This window comes from Jaculus jaculus, chromosome 4, assembly GCF_020740685.1.
Source record: "Jaculus jaculus isolate mJacJac1 chromosome 4, mJacJac1.mat.Y.cur, whole genome shotgun sequence".
In the NCBI taxonomy this organism is placed as follows: domain Eukaryota; kingdom Metazoa; phylum Chordata; class Mammalia; order Rodentia; family Dipodidae; genus Jaculus; species Jaculus jaculus.
In genome coordinates, this window is record NC_059105.1 from 139,342,735 (window position 1) to 139,360,360 (window position 17,626).

At 36.2% G+C, this 17,626-nt stretch overlaps 1 protein-coding gene across 1 annotated transcript in view; it reads right to left on the reverse strand.

Moving 5' to 3' along the window:
- Gbe1 (1,4-alpha-glucan branching enzyme 1) overlaps positions 1-17,626 on the reverse strand; it is a 282,900-nt gene that overhangs the window by 28,446 nt on the left and 236,828 nt on the right. Inside the window, exons 13-14 of the mRNA XM_004665512.2 lie at positions 3,845-4,029; positions 1,914-2,044 (exon numbers count right to left, since the gene is read on the reverse strand). Of these exons, the coding sequence (XP_004665569.1) occupies positions 1,914-2,044; positions 3,845-4,029 (316 nt within the window). The remainder of the gene's footprint in view (positions 1-1,913; positions 2,045-3,844; positions 4,030-17,626) is intronic.

A 17,626-nucleotide genomic window follows, 5' to 3' on the forward strand; every position in this document is an offset into this window, starting at 1 on the left:
TACAGGCATTTAGTATGAAGGAGGGAGGTGTTCAGTGGGGTGCACATGTTGAGTGCCTTTTCTGATTGGAGTAGCATACATGTAGAACAATTTATTTCTTCATAGAAGTTTAGACATTAACATTTAGGACAATATTTTAAAATTTAAAAATGTCAATGAAATAGATTCTTAGCCCTAAAATGGTGTTGTCATTATAATCATCTGTTTATTACTGAAGGCCAAGGCTGAACTAGGAAAGGGGAACACGGGACTCTCAAAATCCAGAACAATGTATGATTATTGGCTCTGAGTTAGGGTAGGGCTGCTGCTGTGATATGACATGTCAGAAATGAATCCTCATTAGAATAAAATTCTTCCACTAGCTAACTTGAACTTTAGGTCATCAATATATTTTGATTATTCAGAGACATTAAAATACAAATTGCTTTAGAAGAAGCAGTACCATATAGAAAATAAGCCAGACATGGTGAACCACACATTTAGTCCCAGCTCTCCGGAGGCAGAGGTACAAAAATCACAGTGAGTTGGAGACCAGGCTGAGACTACATAGCAAATTCCAGGTCAGTCTAACCTCAGGTGCCTACAAGAAACAGATCACAATAACCAAACACAGAGAAGGCACAAAAAACTACAGTCCAAGAAAACACCAAAGCACATAAACCACCAAAATATGGCAAGAATTAAATCAAACCTCATAGTCCTTACCCTAAATATTAATGGCCTTAATTCACCCATTAAGAGACAAGCTAACAAGGTGATGTAGCAATTCTTAACAAGCACTTCTCTTGTTCAAAACCTTTAGCAACTCACTGTAAGACCTCAGGGGGGGACAAAGCCTAAACTAATTTATATGGCATTAACGCTTTGCATTATTTGATCATAATCAATATTTTCAACTTAATCTCTTAGTATTTCTTTTTATAGTACTCATTCTTCAATTAATGCACTACACTGCCCATTATATAAGGATGCTCTATGCTTTCCATTGAAATGGCCTTTTACTTTTTTTTCCCTACTATAATCCACTTCATTTTCCAAAGTCTAGGCTTCCTGGTCTTTTCCTTTCTATCATACTCCCTTTCTCTATTTTTAATATTTTTCCTGTCCTTATCTTGTTTCATTATGAAATACTTTTACTCCTTCCCTATATATTTATTATGCATTATATCATAATTTATGTTGCTCATCTCCTTGCCACTTAAGTCAGAGACAGTGTATCAAATCAACAGAAAATAAAGGCTGATATTGATACCAAGTAATCTGTGACTATGACTATGACTATAAGGAGAGAACACACAAAAACGTTCTCCCGGTTACTTGTGTAGCTACACCACGCCTGCACTTGTCTCCATACCAAGTCTCACGTACAAACTGAGCCATGTCTTGTATTTTAGGAACAGGGGCAGAGAAACGGGAAGGACATCATATTTACATCAATCTCAACCTTGTTTCTCACTAAGTGAAGAAGGACAAAGGAGATGATTCACAAATTCCCAGCATTAAGAAGGCTGAGTTAGGAGGACTGCAGTGAGCGAAAGGCCAGTGTGGGGCTTTAGAGTAAGTACCAGGTTAGCCTGGGCTAGAGTGAGACCCTGTCTGGAAAGAAAAACAAAACACACAGAAAAAGAAAGAAGAAAAGGAAAAAGGAAAGAAAAACTACAATGACTGGTGCCTTACATTGCTTATTGAAACAGAGCATCATTTTTAAAAATGTTCAGCATATGTTTAGAACAGGGACAAAGCTTAAAAATAATTCAGCATAACTGAAATGAACAAAGTTTCATTGATTATCTGTCTCAAGCCTCTCATTTTTTCAGATGAGAAAAGTGAAAGCAAGATCAGTGTTAGTCTTTCTTATTTTCTCATGTAATAAAACAATTGAATACAAATGGCCACAGCAAAGAAAAGGATATTTCCCAGGCAAGGCCGTTCCAACTCGATAATCACTGTAGCTCTTGCTTGGGTGGAAGTTGAAAATAAAAAGGAGGCCTGCTCTCTCAAAAGCGATGACCTTGTTGCCTTCATGTTGTTCACTCACATAGGCCTGAAAGAATGAACGCATGCCTTATAAAGAATTCCTAGATGCTGCTACAAGTAAATTATTTACTAAAATTGTTTTGTCTTTTAAAAAATATTTTATTTATTTACTTATGAGAGAGAAAGATGGGGGGAGGGGAGAGAGAGTGGAGGCACACCAGGGCTTTTACCCATTGTAAACGAATTCCAGATGTATGCCCCACCATATGCATCTGGCTTACATGGCACTGGGGAATTGAACCTGGGTCCTTAGTCTTAAAAGGCAAATACTTTAACTGCTAAGCCATCTCTCCAGTCCATGTTATGTCTTTCTTAATAGCCCTATTCATTATTATGCCACAACCTAAATCCCAGAAGTCTGTATTTTTGCACATTACAATCTTAACAGTGTAAGAAAATCTACTTGAATATACCTACTATCTACTTGAAAATCTACTATGAATACAAGAATTTCACTAGCCACTTCTCAATTCTAAAGCACATATAGAGGGTTCATGCTATAGCTTGTTTAACATAAAAATATTGTGTCTGCTCTATGTGTATTTTGTGTGTACTTTACATACTTATAAATTTTTCCTTAAGACTTTTGTTTTAGCATTCAGATTAATGTGGCAAGGTACATAAAATTTTTCAAAAGTTAATATAACATTGCTATTATACCTAGTTTCTGAAATTAGTTATTCTAATGAAAATAAAATCTTACATTTTCACCCACTTCTGTCTGAATTAATGGCAAACTTAAAGTCCATTACAATATGTAGGAGATTATTTCTTAATGAAACGGACAGATCTGAAAAGAAATTAAATTTGCTAATTCCCTTATTTTGCACATGGTATTTAAGTTGGTTTTGAAGATTTCATGCTTCTGCAACACCACTCTTGACTCTCCCAGTTCCAGATCTGTTGCCACACAAACATCAGAGTTCCTCCTCCTCATGATTTTGAAATGTTTCCTAAGGTTCTTGTGTAAAAGTGCCTTTTGGTACTCAACATCATTCCTACTCAAAAGAAGTGCCATTTTTCTCTCTTCTGGAAATGGCATTTCTAACAAATGTGATCTAGGCATTTGTGTCATGTAGCCTTACTAAAAATATAAATACCCTTTTGTCAGCCACTAAATGAAAGACTCATAGGTTCTAAAGAAAAACATATCAAAAGTAATTTAAACAACACCAATATAAAGTGAATGGATTATAACTAATACACCCTATATGCTAATTTTTGCAAAAGAAAAAAAAAGCCTGTATAAAATTTCCACCTATTACCTTTTCTACAGCTTATTGAAAAGTGAGACTTTAATTCCTGAGGAGAGTTAGATTCATGAAAAATACGAAACAGCATGCAGGTATAATGGCATCTATTGAAATGACAAGTTAGAAACTGGCAAAGACAGGAATAAAAAAGGAATAAAGAAATCTATGTTTTGTCAAGGTAGTTTCTTTATGACAGCATAATTATTTACATAAAGAAAAATAGTCAAAACAATTAAGATGTTTCCACAGCAATTTCCAAAATGGGTTCCATACAGAGCTTCTGCCATTTCTTTTAACCTACTGACATAAAAATTGCTAAATTTAAACAACAACAAACTAACTGAGGTAGTAAGCAGGGTAAGAGTTTAAGATTTTCATTATCTACTGGAGAAACTCCAGTGACATATTTTGACAACCTGAAGTGTGTACAGGGAACTACACACTGAATAATAAAGTTTTGCTTACTAGATCTGCATAGAGACTATAACTGATTGCCATCTGATACATGCACAGCTTTAGTGACTATGACATCACATTTAGAGTAAAGGGCTTACCTGTGGAGCTGAAAGCCAACCACATCTTTCTTCCAGTCTATTCATATCTTTGTCAAAGTTATTGAGGAACTTATAGCGAAGGAGGTCATCATCAGCTAAGTGAAACTGCCTTCTGGCATAGTGGTAACTCTCGTTATTTCCTTTCCTTGGGAAGTCTAACCATTCAGGATGCCCAAATTCATTACCTGTATTAAAACAAACAAGACCACAGATGTAAAAAGGACTGGGAAAAATTAACATTTTTGGTCAAGTTAACACCATAAGTTTATCTTTTAAAAGTATTCAAGATCAGTTTAGGCTGTAATTCACAGCTGTACCCTATGGAAGATATACAAATCCACCAATGCATGATGAAACAAATTTGCATTTTGAAGTTTCAGAGTCCAGCTATAGCTAGTTGTATATTTTGGTTTCCACATACTCAAAGAGGGACAGAAAATTATAGCCATCATTGTTATTTCATCTCTGAAATAATCTAGGAGATATCTAAGGAATTTCTGAAATCTCTACTTCTATAATCTTGGAAATCTGTACAATGCTTTACAATTTTCAGGGGCTTTGTATGTACAGTACTTTTTTGAACCTCAAAAGAATATTATCTTCATTTCACAAATGAAATCTCCTAAACTCTGGGCAGTAAAAGGATTTGTCCAACCTCACATAGATAATACCAAGTAGGAGAGGAACCATTAAATATACTTCTACTGATTAAAATTCAAAGATGTTTCTACTTTACCATGTTAGACAAATTTGTTATAAATATCTTGAGCTACAGAAATTCATGCTGTCATCACTATTAGAACTGTTCATGTTATTTTCCTATCTCTACTAGTTTCTTTAGACATCTATGTATAATTTCAAGTGTGTGTGTGTGTGTGTGCACGCGCGTGCGTGCACGCGTGTGCATGCACATGTGCACGTGCACGCACACACAGCTAAAACACCTGGTTAGGAATCAATTTAATTATTATTTCTCACTCTAAAGATGAAAACCAAAAACCAAATATAATTCAGAATGATTTACTATAGAATTGATGTAACTAATAAACTTTGCTGAATCCTGCAATTTATATTTAACTTCTCAGGTTCAGAATCATCAAAATATAAATAACATTTTAATAAATAGTTTTGTAGCAATTCCATGTAAAGTAAAATATCTGCAAGCACTTCACTAAATTCTAATATTTTAGACTAAATGGAAATATTTTTATGATTCTGTGCATAGTATGTCAAGAGAAGAGACTAGAATTTCTGGGCCTCATAGCCTCCATGGGCTTTAAGATACTTTACCCTGTCACAAGATGCTTCCCTCTCACAAATGTGAATCCTGCCTGGCTCCAGAGCCTGCTCTTTTGGCCCAGGGTATTCTCAAAGCACAGCTTGCTCCACTCAGTTGATAAGCTGCACAGCTCCATAATGAAAGCTAGAGTACATCCTTTGTCCAAAATAATGCAACTTCCAGAATGGGAACAAATTTATGTGCAAGTACCAACTTACTAATGAGAGAGATTTCAACTAGTGGACACATTTCTAAAGACTAAAAATATGTCATGGATAAACTAATGTAAGATACATATCTTACAAACTATATTCAGGCATTCTATAGATAAAAAGCTTTTCTATACATGAAATATATGGCCACAGATTTCTAGCAATTGCTTTGGGCTTCTCCCTGAGGAAATGATTATATCATAATTACCTTGGTCACCAAAGAGAGGGTTACAGGTCTCTATTCCTAAATACCAATGCTGATTGCACTATTTGTACTCATTGACCCTTTCCCATCTTCAACAACCCTATGAGGAAGACACTATTATTGTCCCAGTTGTGTAGGTAGGGAAACAAAGAAACAGAGAAGTCATACACACCAAATACTTGATTAAGTATTTGGGAATATAAATCCAATTAATTTGGTCTTGACATTCAGACTTTTAATTACTGTTATACTATCTTGGGTAGAAGACAATGCTATAAAAACACAATGATAAGAAGGACCAACCTGTGCTGGAGAGATGTTTTTGTGGTTCAGGCAATTGTCTGCAAAGTCAAAGATGGATGTTCCATTCCCCAGAATCCACGTATGCCAGTGCAATGTGGCACACATATCTGGTTCATTTGCAGTGGCTGGAGGCCCAGGCATGCCCATTCTCCACCCCCCCCCCCACACTCTCTCTCATAAATAAATAAAATACTATGGAAAGGGGCAACCTTCAATATGTGGGAAAGATTGCAAATTAACAGAGAAACATGTTAAAATGCATTTCAATAACAGATGACATGCAGTGTGGGTCATAGATTAGCCAGAAAAAAGTTTTTGCTGAGAGAGTTTGTGCTGAGTAGAGGCAAGATGAAAGGACAAAATATGATTAAGATAAATCTATTTAGCTGTAGACATTATATTGCAGGCAATAGAAAACCAAAGCTATTTTTTTTTAAATATTTTATTTCCTTATTTATTTGAGAGAGAGAGGAAGAGGTAGAGAGAATGGGTGTGCCAGGGCCCTCAGCCACTGCAAATGAGCTCCAGACACATGCAACCCTTGTGCATCTGACTTATGTGGGTCCTGGGGAATCAAACTGGGGTCCTTAGGCTTTTCAGGTAAATGCCTTAACCACTAAGCAATTTACCCAACACAAAATCTGTTTTTAAGTAATGAAAATTCTATTGCATTTGTTGTAAAAGGTTGTATCCAATGTGTAAAAGATGTGAGATACTGGATAATATTGAATAGTAGAGGAAATGATGTTGGTATTTAAACTATAAGATGTGAAGAAAAGAATATTGATTCCCATGAATTTCTCGGGTGGAAATAATAAGATTTGATAACTGAGTGGATGTGGCAAGGAAAAAGGACATCTGAATGCAATTTGAAGTTTTTAAGTTCAGGACAATAAGTAATAAATGCACCAGAGAAAATACTGACTAAAAAAGTTTGGAGGGGCTGGAGAGATGGCTTAGTGGTTAAGTGCTTGCCTGTGAAGCCTAAGGACCCTGGTTTGAGGCTCAATTTCCCAGGACCCACATAATCTGGATGCATAAGGGGCTGCATGCATCTGGAGTTTGTCCTCAGGGGCTGAAGGCCCTGGTGCACCCATTCTCTATCTATCTGCCGCTTTCTCTCTCTTTCTGTCTCTCTCAAATAAATAAATAAACAGAAAATTAAAATAAAAATAAACCACAAATATAAAATAAGTTTGGAGGTGAGAAAAAAAATAGTTTAGTTCTAGACATGCTAAATTTAAGTCCTGGATGATTTCTTGGTGTGCATGGATTTAGAGTGACAGAAGTAATAGTAAGGTACTGAATTTCAGGGAGAACTGAGGGTAAGGAGCAGGTGTTAAGTTGTAAGGGCCTTCACAAGTGAAGATGGTCAAAAACACCAAAGGATCAGGAACAAAGACAACACCCAAGAGGCATCAGGCAGAGGGCAGACCTTCCAGGAGACCAAGGAGCAAGGGCAACACACAAGGGATTCTACACAGAAAGTGGCAGCAAATTCTACCAGGAAGGGCTTGCTTCAGCCTCTCCTGTTTGTTGCAGGAATAAAACACAACAGAGTTGTGTTTTTCAATTTATGTTCTGCTCCAGAATCACCAAAGAGGCTTCTCTAAAGAGAATGTACATCGCCATGATACTGACAGAGAGATTCTTAGACAGAAATCTGTTATTTTTATTAAATTTCCTTCTGAAAGTAAGTGGGCTAAAGAGTTCACTCTGAAAAATAGAGTCTTGGAAGTTCTTTCCAAGTGAAGACAGCTGGACAACATGATGCCTATGAACAAAGATTTCAAAGTCAACCGGTTGTTTATATTACAATGGCATCACTTATTAGTTAAATGAAATCAGGCTATTATTTCTAGTTGCTAGTTTTCTCCTGGGTAGAATAGGATAATTAAGACTCAAGAAGCTATTGTGCAATTCATATAAGTTCTGTACCTCATCTGAATTCATATGAGGGCTTGGATCATGGTCTCCAAGGAGATGCTTTTGGTGAGTACTCAGAGGAGTGTATGGCCAAGGCTAGTGCACAGCAGGCAAAGAAGAGACAGAGTAAACTAAAAGGATAAGGTTTTGACTCTATTTCACTTATTCTGTTTTTTTTTTTTTTTAAGGCTGAGTCTCTTAGAGTCATGAACTTATTCCTATCATTAATAATACAAATAAATTTCTCAAAGCACAACAGTTACATTCTTATATAACCTACTAATTTAGGCCTTAAAAGGCAGACTTGGATATAAAAATAATTTTGTTAGAAGACATCTGACTGACAGGATAAATCAGGACCTAACTTAGGAGTCCTCCACCATCTTGAAACTTCCTTGTTCCCATATATTTGCTCTCAAGACTCCTGAGGAACTACCAAGAGATATTCACTTCATACTTGGAAGTTAGTTATATTACATGTGAAATTAGCACTTTTGTCAGCTTCTAACAGTAGAGCTCTACTTAAGCTTGAACACTCGGAGTAGGTGATCCATTCCCTGTCTCCTTGTCTCTGCTTTGAGGGAATGGTAAATGCAGGTCACAGCTCCCTGTGCTTGCCATCTATTCTAGCTGCTGCTTTTGGAGTGGAGTCATAGGTGAAACCAGTTAGCTCTTATCCTTTGCAGAGTTCAGCTCACTCATAGTATTATGGTATCTAACAGTTCTCATCAATGCAGACTAAACAGTTAGATTCACCCTAATTATCAGAGGGCAGGGAATATAATATAAACTTGCACATGTGCACACACACTTGGGGGGAGGGAGAGAGAGAGAAGAGAATAGATAACAGCCTTCAAAACTTGTCCAGCATCGACATTAAACAAACAGCAATGTGAAATAACTTATTTGTTTCTAGCACCCTAGCTTGGAACGTCATAGTTGTTGTATAAGGAGATATGATGGATTATAAATTTGCCCCATGCCTGGATTCATATGTTAAAATGCTAACTTCCCATGTGATGATATTAGTTGGTGAAGCTTTGGATGTCTACCCTCATGAAAGCTAACTGGTCTTCTTAGAAAACACACCCACAAAGCTCCCCTGTCTTGCTAAAATGAAGGACACAGCAGGAAGACAGGAGCAGGGCCTGGGAACTCATCAAACAAAGTTTGCAGTTTCTTTAATTGTGGTTTGCCCAGCTCCCCAAACTGTGAGAAATATTTGTGCAGTTTAAGCCACACATTTGATTATGGTGGTCCATGTTAGTGGTCCAATCAGATTATGGCAATAGAGTCTGAAGAAGAACATGTTATAATTGCATAAGAGATAGCATGTAAATTATTTAGCACAGTACATATTATATAGCATATGCTCAATACATTTGGCACATTATTATTATTTCTAAAACTTATTATTTTTACTATGTAAGAAATTTAAGTGCTGGGGAAGAGATGGTTTCACAGGTAAGAGTGCTTGCTGTGCAAGCATGAAGACCTTATTTTTGATCCTTAGCACCGTAAAAATTCTGGCATGGCTGTAAATTCCTGTGATGCCAGTACTGGGTTTGGTGGGGAGTCAGGAGGATCACGTGGCTCTCTGGCCAGCCAGTCTACCTATAAAACAGATGGCCCAGGTTAAGTGAGAGACTCTTTGTCAGGGACTGGCTGTCAGATACGTGCACCAGAGGTACTAGCATCTGCATACAAATATGCTCACAGCACACATGTTCTCCACCCACTCCCCCTGTCTCTCTCTCTCTCTCTTTCACACACACACAGAATTATACTCACAGGTATATTTTCAAAATCAATTAAAAATAATCTAAAATGTTTACAATGATTACCTTCTATTTGGTAAATGATTTATTTGATTTCATTCATGTTCACTATGTATATATATTTCTACTGAAGTCTATAGTTATATCCATCTCTCTATATGTTACCTAGAAAATTTATTTGAACAAAGGGACATATTACATAGGAACTGAATTTTATTATCTGTGTTTCCCTTGTGAATAAGTAAACATCTTCATGACAGCATCTCATTAGGTAAAATGATGCATTTTTTTAAAAATCAGTCACCTAAAGTTCGTTAATTTAGGGTTATCAAAATTGACCAATCTTATAAGCTTTTCTTTACATACCAGTCTGTTACTTCCTGACCAAAAACTGAATTAATTACAAATTCTACACGGAAGGGAAACAGTGGATATAAATCTGAACTGAAATATTTGCCAAGTTTTGAACAGTAATAATTATTTGACAATATAGACAGAACTTGGCAAATTGTTACTGAACACATTTTAGTGCGCAAATTATATGATGTATGTTTAGGACTCAATGTGACAAAGTACTATTATTAGCTACTTTGCTGTGGAAAAAAAGCTCAGGAGCTGGGCGTGGTGGCACACAACTTTAATCCCAGCACTTGGTAGGCAAAAGTAGGAGGATCACTGTGAGTTCGAGGCCAACCTGAGATTACATAGTGAATTCCAGGTCAGCCTGGACGAGAATGAGACCCCATCTCAAAAACAAAACAAAACAAAACAAAACAATAAAAAGCTCAGGAGTGGTTATTTTGGGCTCGTTCTTTGTGAAGATACATACAGGTGGGGGGAGAACCAGTGGTGGGAATGTGAGGTAGCTGGTCACATTCAGTTCACAGACAGGAAAGAGACAGAGGAATGCTAGGCTAGGCTAATCGTCCCCTTCTTATTCAATTTGGGACCCCAGCCCAGGATGAGATGGCTACTCAAATTCAGGTGTCCTTCCCTCCTCAGTAAATCTCTCCGGAAAAGCCCTCACCAACATGTTTTAAGGTGGGTATTGTATGTGATTCTAAATTCTATCAGGTGGAAAATTAAGATTAACTATCATAAGAATTATTCATTATATAATTTCAATACTTCATTTTAGTCCTTCTAAGCTATATTGATTTTAAAAATCCATTCAACCTTTTCAATTCTATGTCTAAAACTACTATTAGGATGAAGATTAATATCATGAGATCAAATAAAATACTTGGAAAATATAAGTGAAAATGAATTCTGAAAAACATTCAATATACATTTTAATTTTTCTTCATTTTTCTTTATTAAACAGATAGTCTCCTATTTAAAGAACATACTAATAAGGGTACTTATTTAACACATAAAATGAGATTAAATTTCTATAAAGAAAATAATGCAATTTTTAAAACACTGTTATATGCTAAAAATTATTTTTATTAGAGAATCTTTTATCAATCTCTGATAGATTTATTTGGATTAAAAAAAAATCCCTGAAGAGAATTTTTTTTAAACTAAAATATGTAGACGTTACATAGAACTACAAAAAAAGTAGAAAAATTTTATCAGTGTTTGTAGACAAATATATTTTTTGAAGAGTGGGATTTGATGTTATCTTTGTTGTAAATGACATGACATGGAGCAAATTAAGTTTAATGTAGATGAACACAACATTAAATTTCATTTTTTGTTTCAAAACTATAAAGACAGGCACAAAATAAATGAAAGTAAATCTCAAAAGGACTTTGAGAGTGTCCTTGAAATAACAGCAGACCATTCTCAGACTGCACAGTGAAAACTGCAAACTGTCTGTTAGTGTCTCACACCAGCACCTAGTTCACAAAGCTAACGAAGAAAAATACTATCATTAGAAAAGTTAGCAATGTTCTCTTCAGCTGTGGTCTACAAATTACTTAAGAAATGTGGCAGTACCTGAGCTAGTGCAATGAAATATGGCCACCCAGATGTGCTTATAACTAAGGGCTGCTAAAAGTATCAGAAGCCAAAATTTATCTGAGTGATGGCCTAGAAGGTGACTGACTTGCATAAGTACAAGTAACTTGATGGACTGGGAACAACACAGTATGAATTAGCTTTAGATATTAAATAAATCAAAATACATACTTCTAAGTTACCTGTGAATACTATATATACATCGCATCGTACATGTTTATGTTCCTCAACTAATGTGAGTTTCCTAAGTGCATTCTTCTTAGGTGGGAATGTTCTCTTCAGATTTTCTAGGTATCAGATGCTTAAATACATTTGTGAAAGGGGTTCTAGAAAAATGGATCACAAGAAAGAAATTTTAAGCAACATAAAAATGAAAAAAAATAGAAAACCTGAAGGAAGCAGTTTTTACAACCTTTGGCTGCCTTCTTCAACAGATAGGAGGCTTAGAAAGTCACTTTTGAAACGACTGCAGCACCAGAGGCAATGACTGTGACACTTCAGAACAATACCTCTGAGTCCAAAGCATGCTTTACAAGTTACCAGGCGCTAACCATCAAAGTGTGATCGTTCTGCTCATTAAATTATGATTATCACCCGTAATGTAACACATAGGCTGCTACTCAATTCAAAATAAAAGAAAAGAATATTTGAGATCTCAATTGGGACATTTTGTAAGAAAATTCACATTTCATGCCATGAGTCACTATGCTCAGTACAGTAACATACCTGAGCGCTTTCAGAGAGGAGAGGGCTGAAAGCTTTGGCCATACAACTTGAAAACAAAATCAGGAAGCTGTTATACTTAATAATTCTAGAAAACTCTACTGAGTTCCTTTTCTTCCTTTCCATTTCCTGTGTACATAGCCCCATTCATGTCTGGTTAATTGTGAAAAACCTCTAAGCGCCAAATTCCTATTGGGACTCCTTTCACTGTAATTAATTTTTTTGCTGTTTGATGTAAAGGTCCAAAGTATAAATTGACAAGAAGCCAGCTGGTACAGTGATGAAATTCAAGACAATATAACTAATGAAAAGCTTTAGCTCTGTAAGCTGAACACTTTGATTAGCAGGGTTGTGTATTTTGTTTCTCTAAACCATAATGCATACTAATTTTACCTAGAACTTAATTAAAGTCTATCATAGTCTCCATGCTGAGGATGTTATATAACTCTTTGTGGTGAGCAAGTTTATGTACATATATAAAAATAAGGTATAGTCTCAATGAAGAGAAGTAAATAATTAAAAGCTTCAGTTTTTACTCTGCTTACACATACTGAAGACTGACACTTAAAGGAAGCTTCCAATTTTAAATTGCTTTAAATTTTCCTGGTTTTTCAATGAAGAAGTAACTCACCAAAGTGTAGAAAAGGAGAAAAAACAATTTTTCAAATCAGGATCTGGGATTTTCCTTGCAATCACACCCTCCCTCTTTGACATTGACCAATCTGGCTGTAGGCATTGGCCATAGCTAATGATTCTTTTTTAATTCTTCACAGTAAGCTAGAGAGCCTAGCTCCTGCAGCAAGGACGAAAAGATTTCTTTTTCAAAAAAAATTTTTTTTAATTTATTTGATAGAGAAAGAGGAGTGAGAGTGAGAAAATGAGAGAGAGAGAGAAAGAGAGAGGGAAAGAGAGAGAGAATATGGGCTATCCAGGGCCTTCAGTTGCTGCAGACAAACTCCAGACACATACATTACTTTATGCAACTGGTTTTTGTGGGTCTTGGGAAATTGAACCAGGGTCCTTTGGCTTTGCAAGCAAGTTCCTTAACCACCAAGCCATCTCTCCAGCCCAACACAAGGATTTCTTAAGTTTAGCTATGTCCCTACACAATTGTTAAATATCTATCATAATCTATTTTCAGGAACAATATCAAAACATAGTGATCATATTCAGAACAGGACATGAGTGGCATGTCAAATGAGGAAAGCAGAACAAAACTGAACAGTTCTCAGCAGAGCCAGGTTTTCCTGTTATAGGTCACTAGTTGTCTATCTCTCTTTCTCCCCTCTTCTCTCTCCCCCCCCCCTTATGGTTCTGTACCTCCTATCATAGGTTCTACATTAAGATCAGATGAAAATAATAGAAAAAAAATCCATACAGTTCCAAGAAGCAGCCCAATGAGAAAACTTGAATTTGTTCCACACAGAACACTACATGAATTCTCATAGAAGAACTGATGCATGGGCATACTGGGGCAGCCTCCTGCCAGTCCACAGATGCCTGATACCTGCTGAGCACTGCTAATCTCCCATCTCAATCCTGGACTGCGTAGGTACTCTTGCAGCAGCTATATCTATACTGAAGACAGAGATCTTTCTTACCACAAGTTCTTTTTAATTTTGGAAACTTTTTGAAGAGTGGCAAAGTGTATGTATAGGTTGGTGGTAACCACTTGTCTTGCATGTTCCTACAATTTCCTAAATGACACTGTTAAAAATTCTTTGTGGTCTTTACATTGTATTAGGCAGCATTACAATTAATATAGAATTAATTAATATGGGAACATGTGTATAGCTATTAACACTAAAACATTTTAGAATTTTGATATTCTTGGAGAATGGGGAGTCCTGGGACCAATCCTTTTCAGGGGAAATCAGGAAAATAAAGTAACATGAATGACTTTAACCACCATTCCTCCTATGTATATGGAAGACCCTTAAAATCAAATGCTTTAGGTTCTGCCTTCTTTAGTGGACTCTCACATACCTACCTTCTTTAAAAAAAAAAATGAGTCAAAGAAAGTTCTCTAAGTACCGTGAATTTCTACACTGCTTATATGCCCATCTCTAAGTAGAAGATTAAATATTTACCACTGCTTATGTGGTGTTGTCTGCCTCATATTAACAAGGCTCGGGATTCAATCACCAGCAGTGCATAAACCAGGCATGGAAGTGTGTGCCTGTAATGCCATCAGTTAGGAGGTACAGGCAGGAGGATCAGAAGTTCAAGGCCATCTTTGGATTCATAGGGAGTTTGAGGCTAGAATGACATGACACTCTGCCTCAAAAATAGAAAGCACACAATCAAGACAAAAACTAAATTGCCTACTTGTATCATATGCATGAGCTGATATGACAAATATACATCAGCATGATCCCTCTTCTAATAAAGCCAATAATCTAAAGGAGGAGAAAACAGATTTCTTTGATTGTAAAGAATTGAATCTCCTTAAAAGGAAGAACATAGGGGAGAAGTTAAAAAAATGCTTAAAAGATTAATGAGAGTTAAAGCAATAGAAACAGCAGAAGAGGCAAGGACAGCATATAACCCCCACCACACATGAGGGGCAGATACAAGCATGGTAGAGGAGGACACCTCTGCCCTTACAGCACCACCCAGCCGCACAGCCAGAGGATGAAGGCTACCTGAACAATTAATGTTGGAATGGAAGAAAATTACCTTTGCCATGAAGAAACCATACCTTATATACTGGGCACAGGCACTGCCTAGAGAAACTGACATTAGGGAAGGAGATACCACTGCCTGGGAGATTATGCAGGCATCAGTAGCAGAATAGACAGTGTAACAAAATGAATTGAAAATACAGAAGACAACCTAGGCAGGAACCTGAGGTGAAAAGCCACTGAGGGTGACATATGGAAAACCATACTTGGGAAAAGAGTGCTTCCCAGAAGAAGGTGAAGGCACAAGCCTAGTAAAGAACATAAGAAAAAAAACAGATTTGGTGGCACCAGAGTACACTCAGGAATGGAAAGAGTCAGATTAGTATGCCCAAGAAGAAAGCCATGTAACTGCAAAGTGTGTCAAGAATAACACACACACCAGCTTTCAATTTCTTCATTCTAGGATAGCCAGACAGAAAGGTTTTTAACTAAAAACCTGATAGAAAAGAGCCATTTTTAATGACATCTATCTCCTCATGACTACATATAGTCACATTCTTGTTGCTGGCACAAAACATGCAAAACACACACACACACACACACAAACAAAAAAAAAAAAAAACAGCAGCTTGTGGGAGGAAACAGTTTATTTTGGCTTACAAATTTGAGGAGAAACTTCATACTGGCAGGAGAAAGGATGGCATGGCCATAGTCTGGGCATTACATTTGCCATAGCAGGTAAAACACTACAGCATGAGAGTGTGCTAAACACTGGCAAGTGGGGAGCTGGCTATAACACCCATAAGTCTAACCCCAACAACACATGTCTTTCAGCAAGGCACTTATTCCCAAACTGGCACCAGCTGGGGACCTAGCATTTAGAACACATGAGTTTATGGGGAACACCTAATTCAAACCACCACAGATGTTAAAATAAACAGAGAAAGTACACTATTTGTTGTCCTAAAATGCTTATAACAAATGTACAAGCTAGTATGTTGTACATAATAAATCATAAATTCCAGTTCCCAAACCCCTATATACAGAGAGTGGTGGTCTGGAAGAAACCCATCATTGGTCCCCTGGTTCCTAGTGAGTAGATTTCATGCATGTGACGCTACGGCAGGTGTGTAATGGGCCAGTACTGCAGTGTTGAGAGCTGGGGATATGCTGGGTCCGTTCTTTCTTCAACAACTGCTCTGGCACACTCCCCCAGAGTAATTATGCACATGAAGTCTTGGAACAATAGCCAGATAAGGTATGGGCATTTGCAATCTACTTCTGACTATATTAAACTTTGTTTGTATTTGGCTAAATCCAGGAGGCAGGTACAGGGTAGAAAATGAAGTAATGCATAGATAAACTGTTTGGACAAGAAGATTGTCAAAACAAAACTAATAGTAAAAAAAAAAAAATTACCATGAATACATATGAGTATAAAATCAGATTAACTTTATTTTGGAATATGCATATGTATGCACTGTGTCAATAAATGCAGATAACATACAGGAATCAGATGCTCCAAGTAACAGCCTATGCTTTGAATTGCGACAACAAACTTTGTTGCCAAACATCTTGTCATTTATTTAACCTGTGTTAAGTAGCATCTCCTCTGACTGACAGATAGTTTTCCTAAAATTAGATATGCTTCTTTCCAAAGACAGGCTTCCCAACTTCCCTAATGGTTCCGTGTCTAAGCTTTGTGCAATGATGTGAACTGAGAATCGTCACATAAAGATTCTCTCCCAAAGAATATTATTTCTCTTCTTGTTTCTTTTTGTCCACAGATAGCTTTAAACTTAGATCTTAAATAGGCATATTGCAGAATTTCAGTATTGTCCGTTTTGTACAAGGAAAAGTTCTATACATATAGATACAAGAAAGTGAACTTAATGTAATTGGGCTAGTTATGTGACTGGTACAACAAATATCTAAATAAACTTCTATTCTTCAAATTATTAAATATATAATGATCATAGGGTAAAGTACTACATTATTGTAGGTAAAACTTGATATTATATATAATTAATATTTGCTTTAAGTAAAATTAATATATATTAATAATTTAACCAATATAAAGATATAAATAAATATAATGGCATAATTAAAGAGTAAAAACTTATCTATGAGACTAATCAATTGAAGCCTAATGTTTAAATTAAGATGCCACAATATGGCACAATAGCTTTTTGAATCATTCAGAAACTAAAATATGAATATCTTTCCGCCAAAAAAAAAAAAATCTATCAAAATTTTCCACAAATATCTCAAAACTTTACAAAAGATCAATGAATATGTTAGGTATTTGTGGTTAAAAAATTAACATTCCTAGTGACAGATGTCAAGACTCATAAATATCTAAATATTCATACGTTGGCAGACATTCTCGATTACTATTCAGGAATATATACAGACTGACTTTAATGATATTCTTGAGATCCATTTTGAAAAATCATAGGAATAGTTGGAGTGCAGGGTGAAAACACTGCAAAAGAAACCTGCTAAATGACTTATTAGACTGTAAATTCTCTAGTACAGTTTTCTAAGTTTTTTCCTGATTTTCCTACATTAAATTAGTCCAGTCCCTATTAAAGAATAACAACTATATTTTCCGGGTGCTAACTTACTCTCCGTTGGAGAATCTGCTTCTCTTTTTCAGATAGATGCAGATCCTAAAGAGAGAGCTGCTCCAACATGCCTCAAAAGGGGCCCAACTGAAACTAAGGACAATTGGCGAAACAAGCAAGGGTGATGTTTTCCTGATGAACCG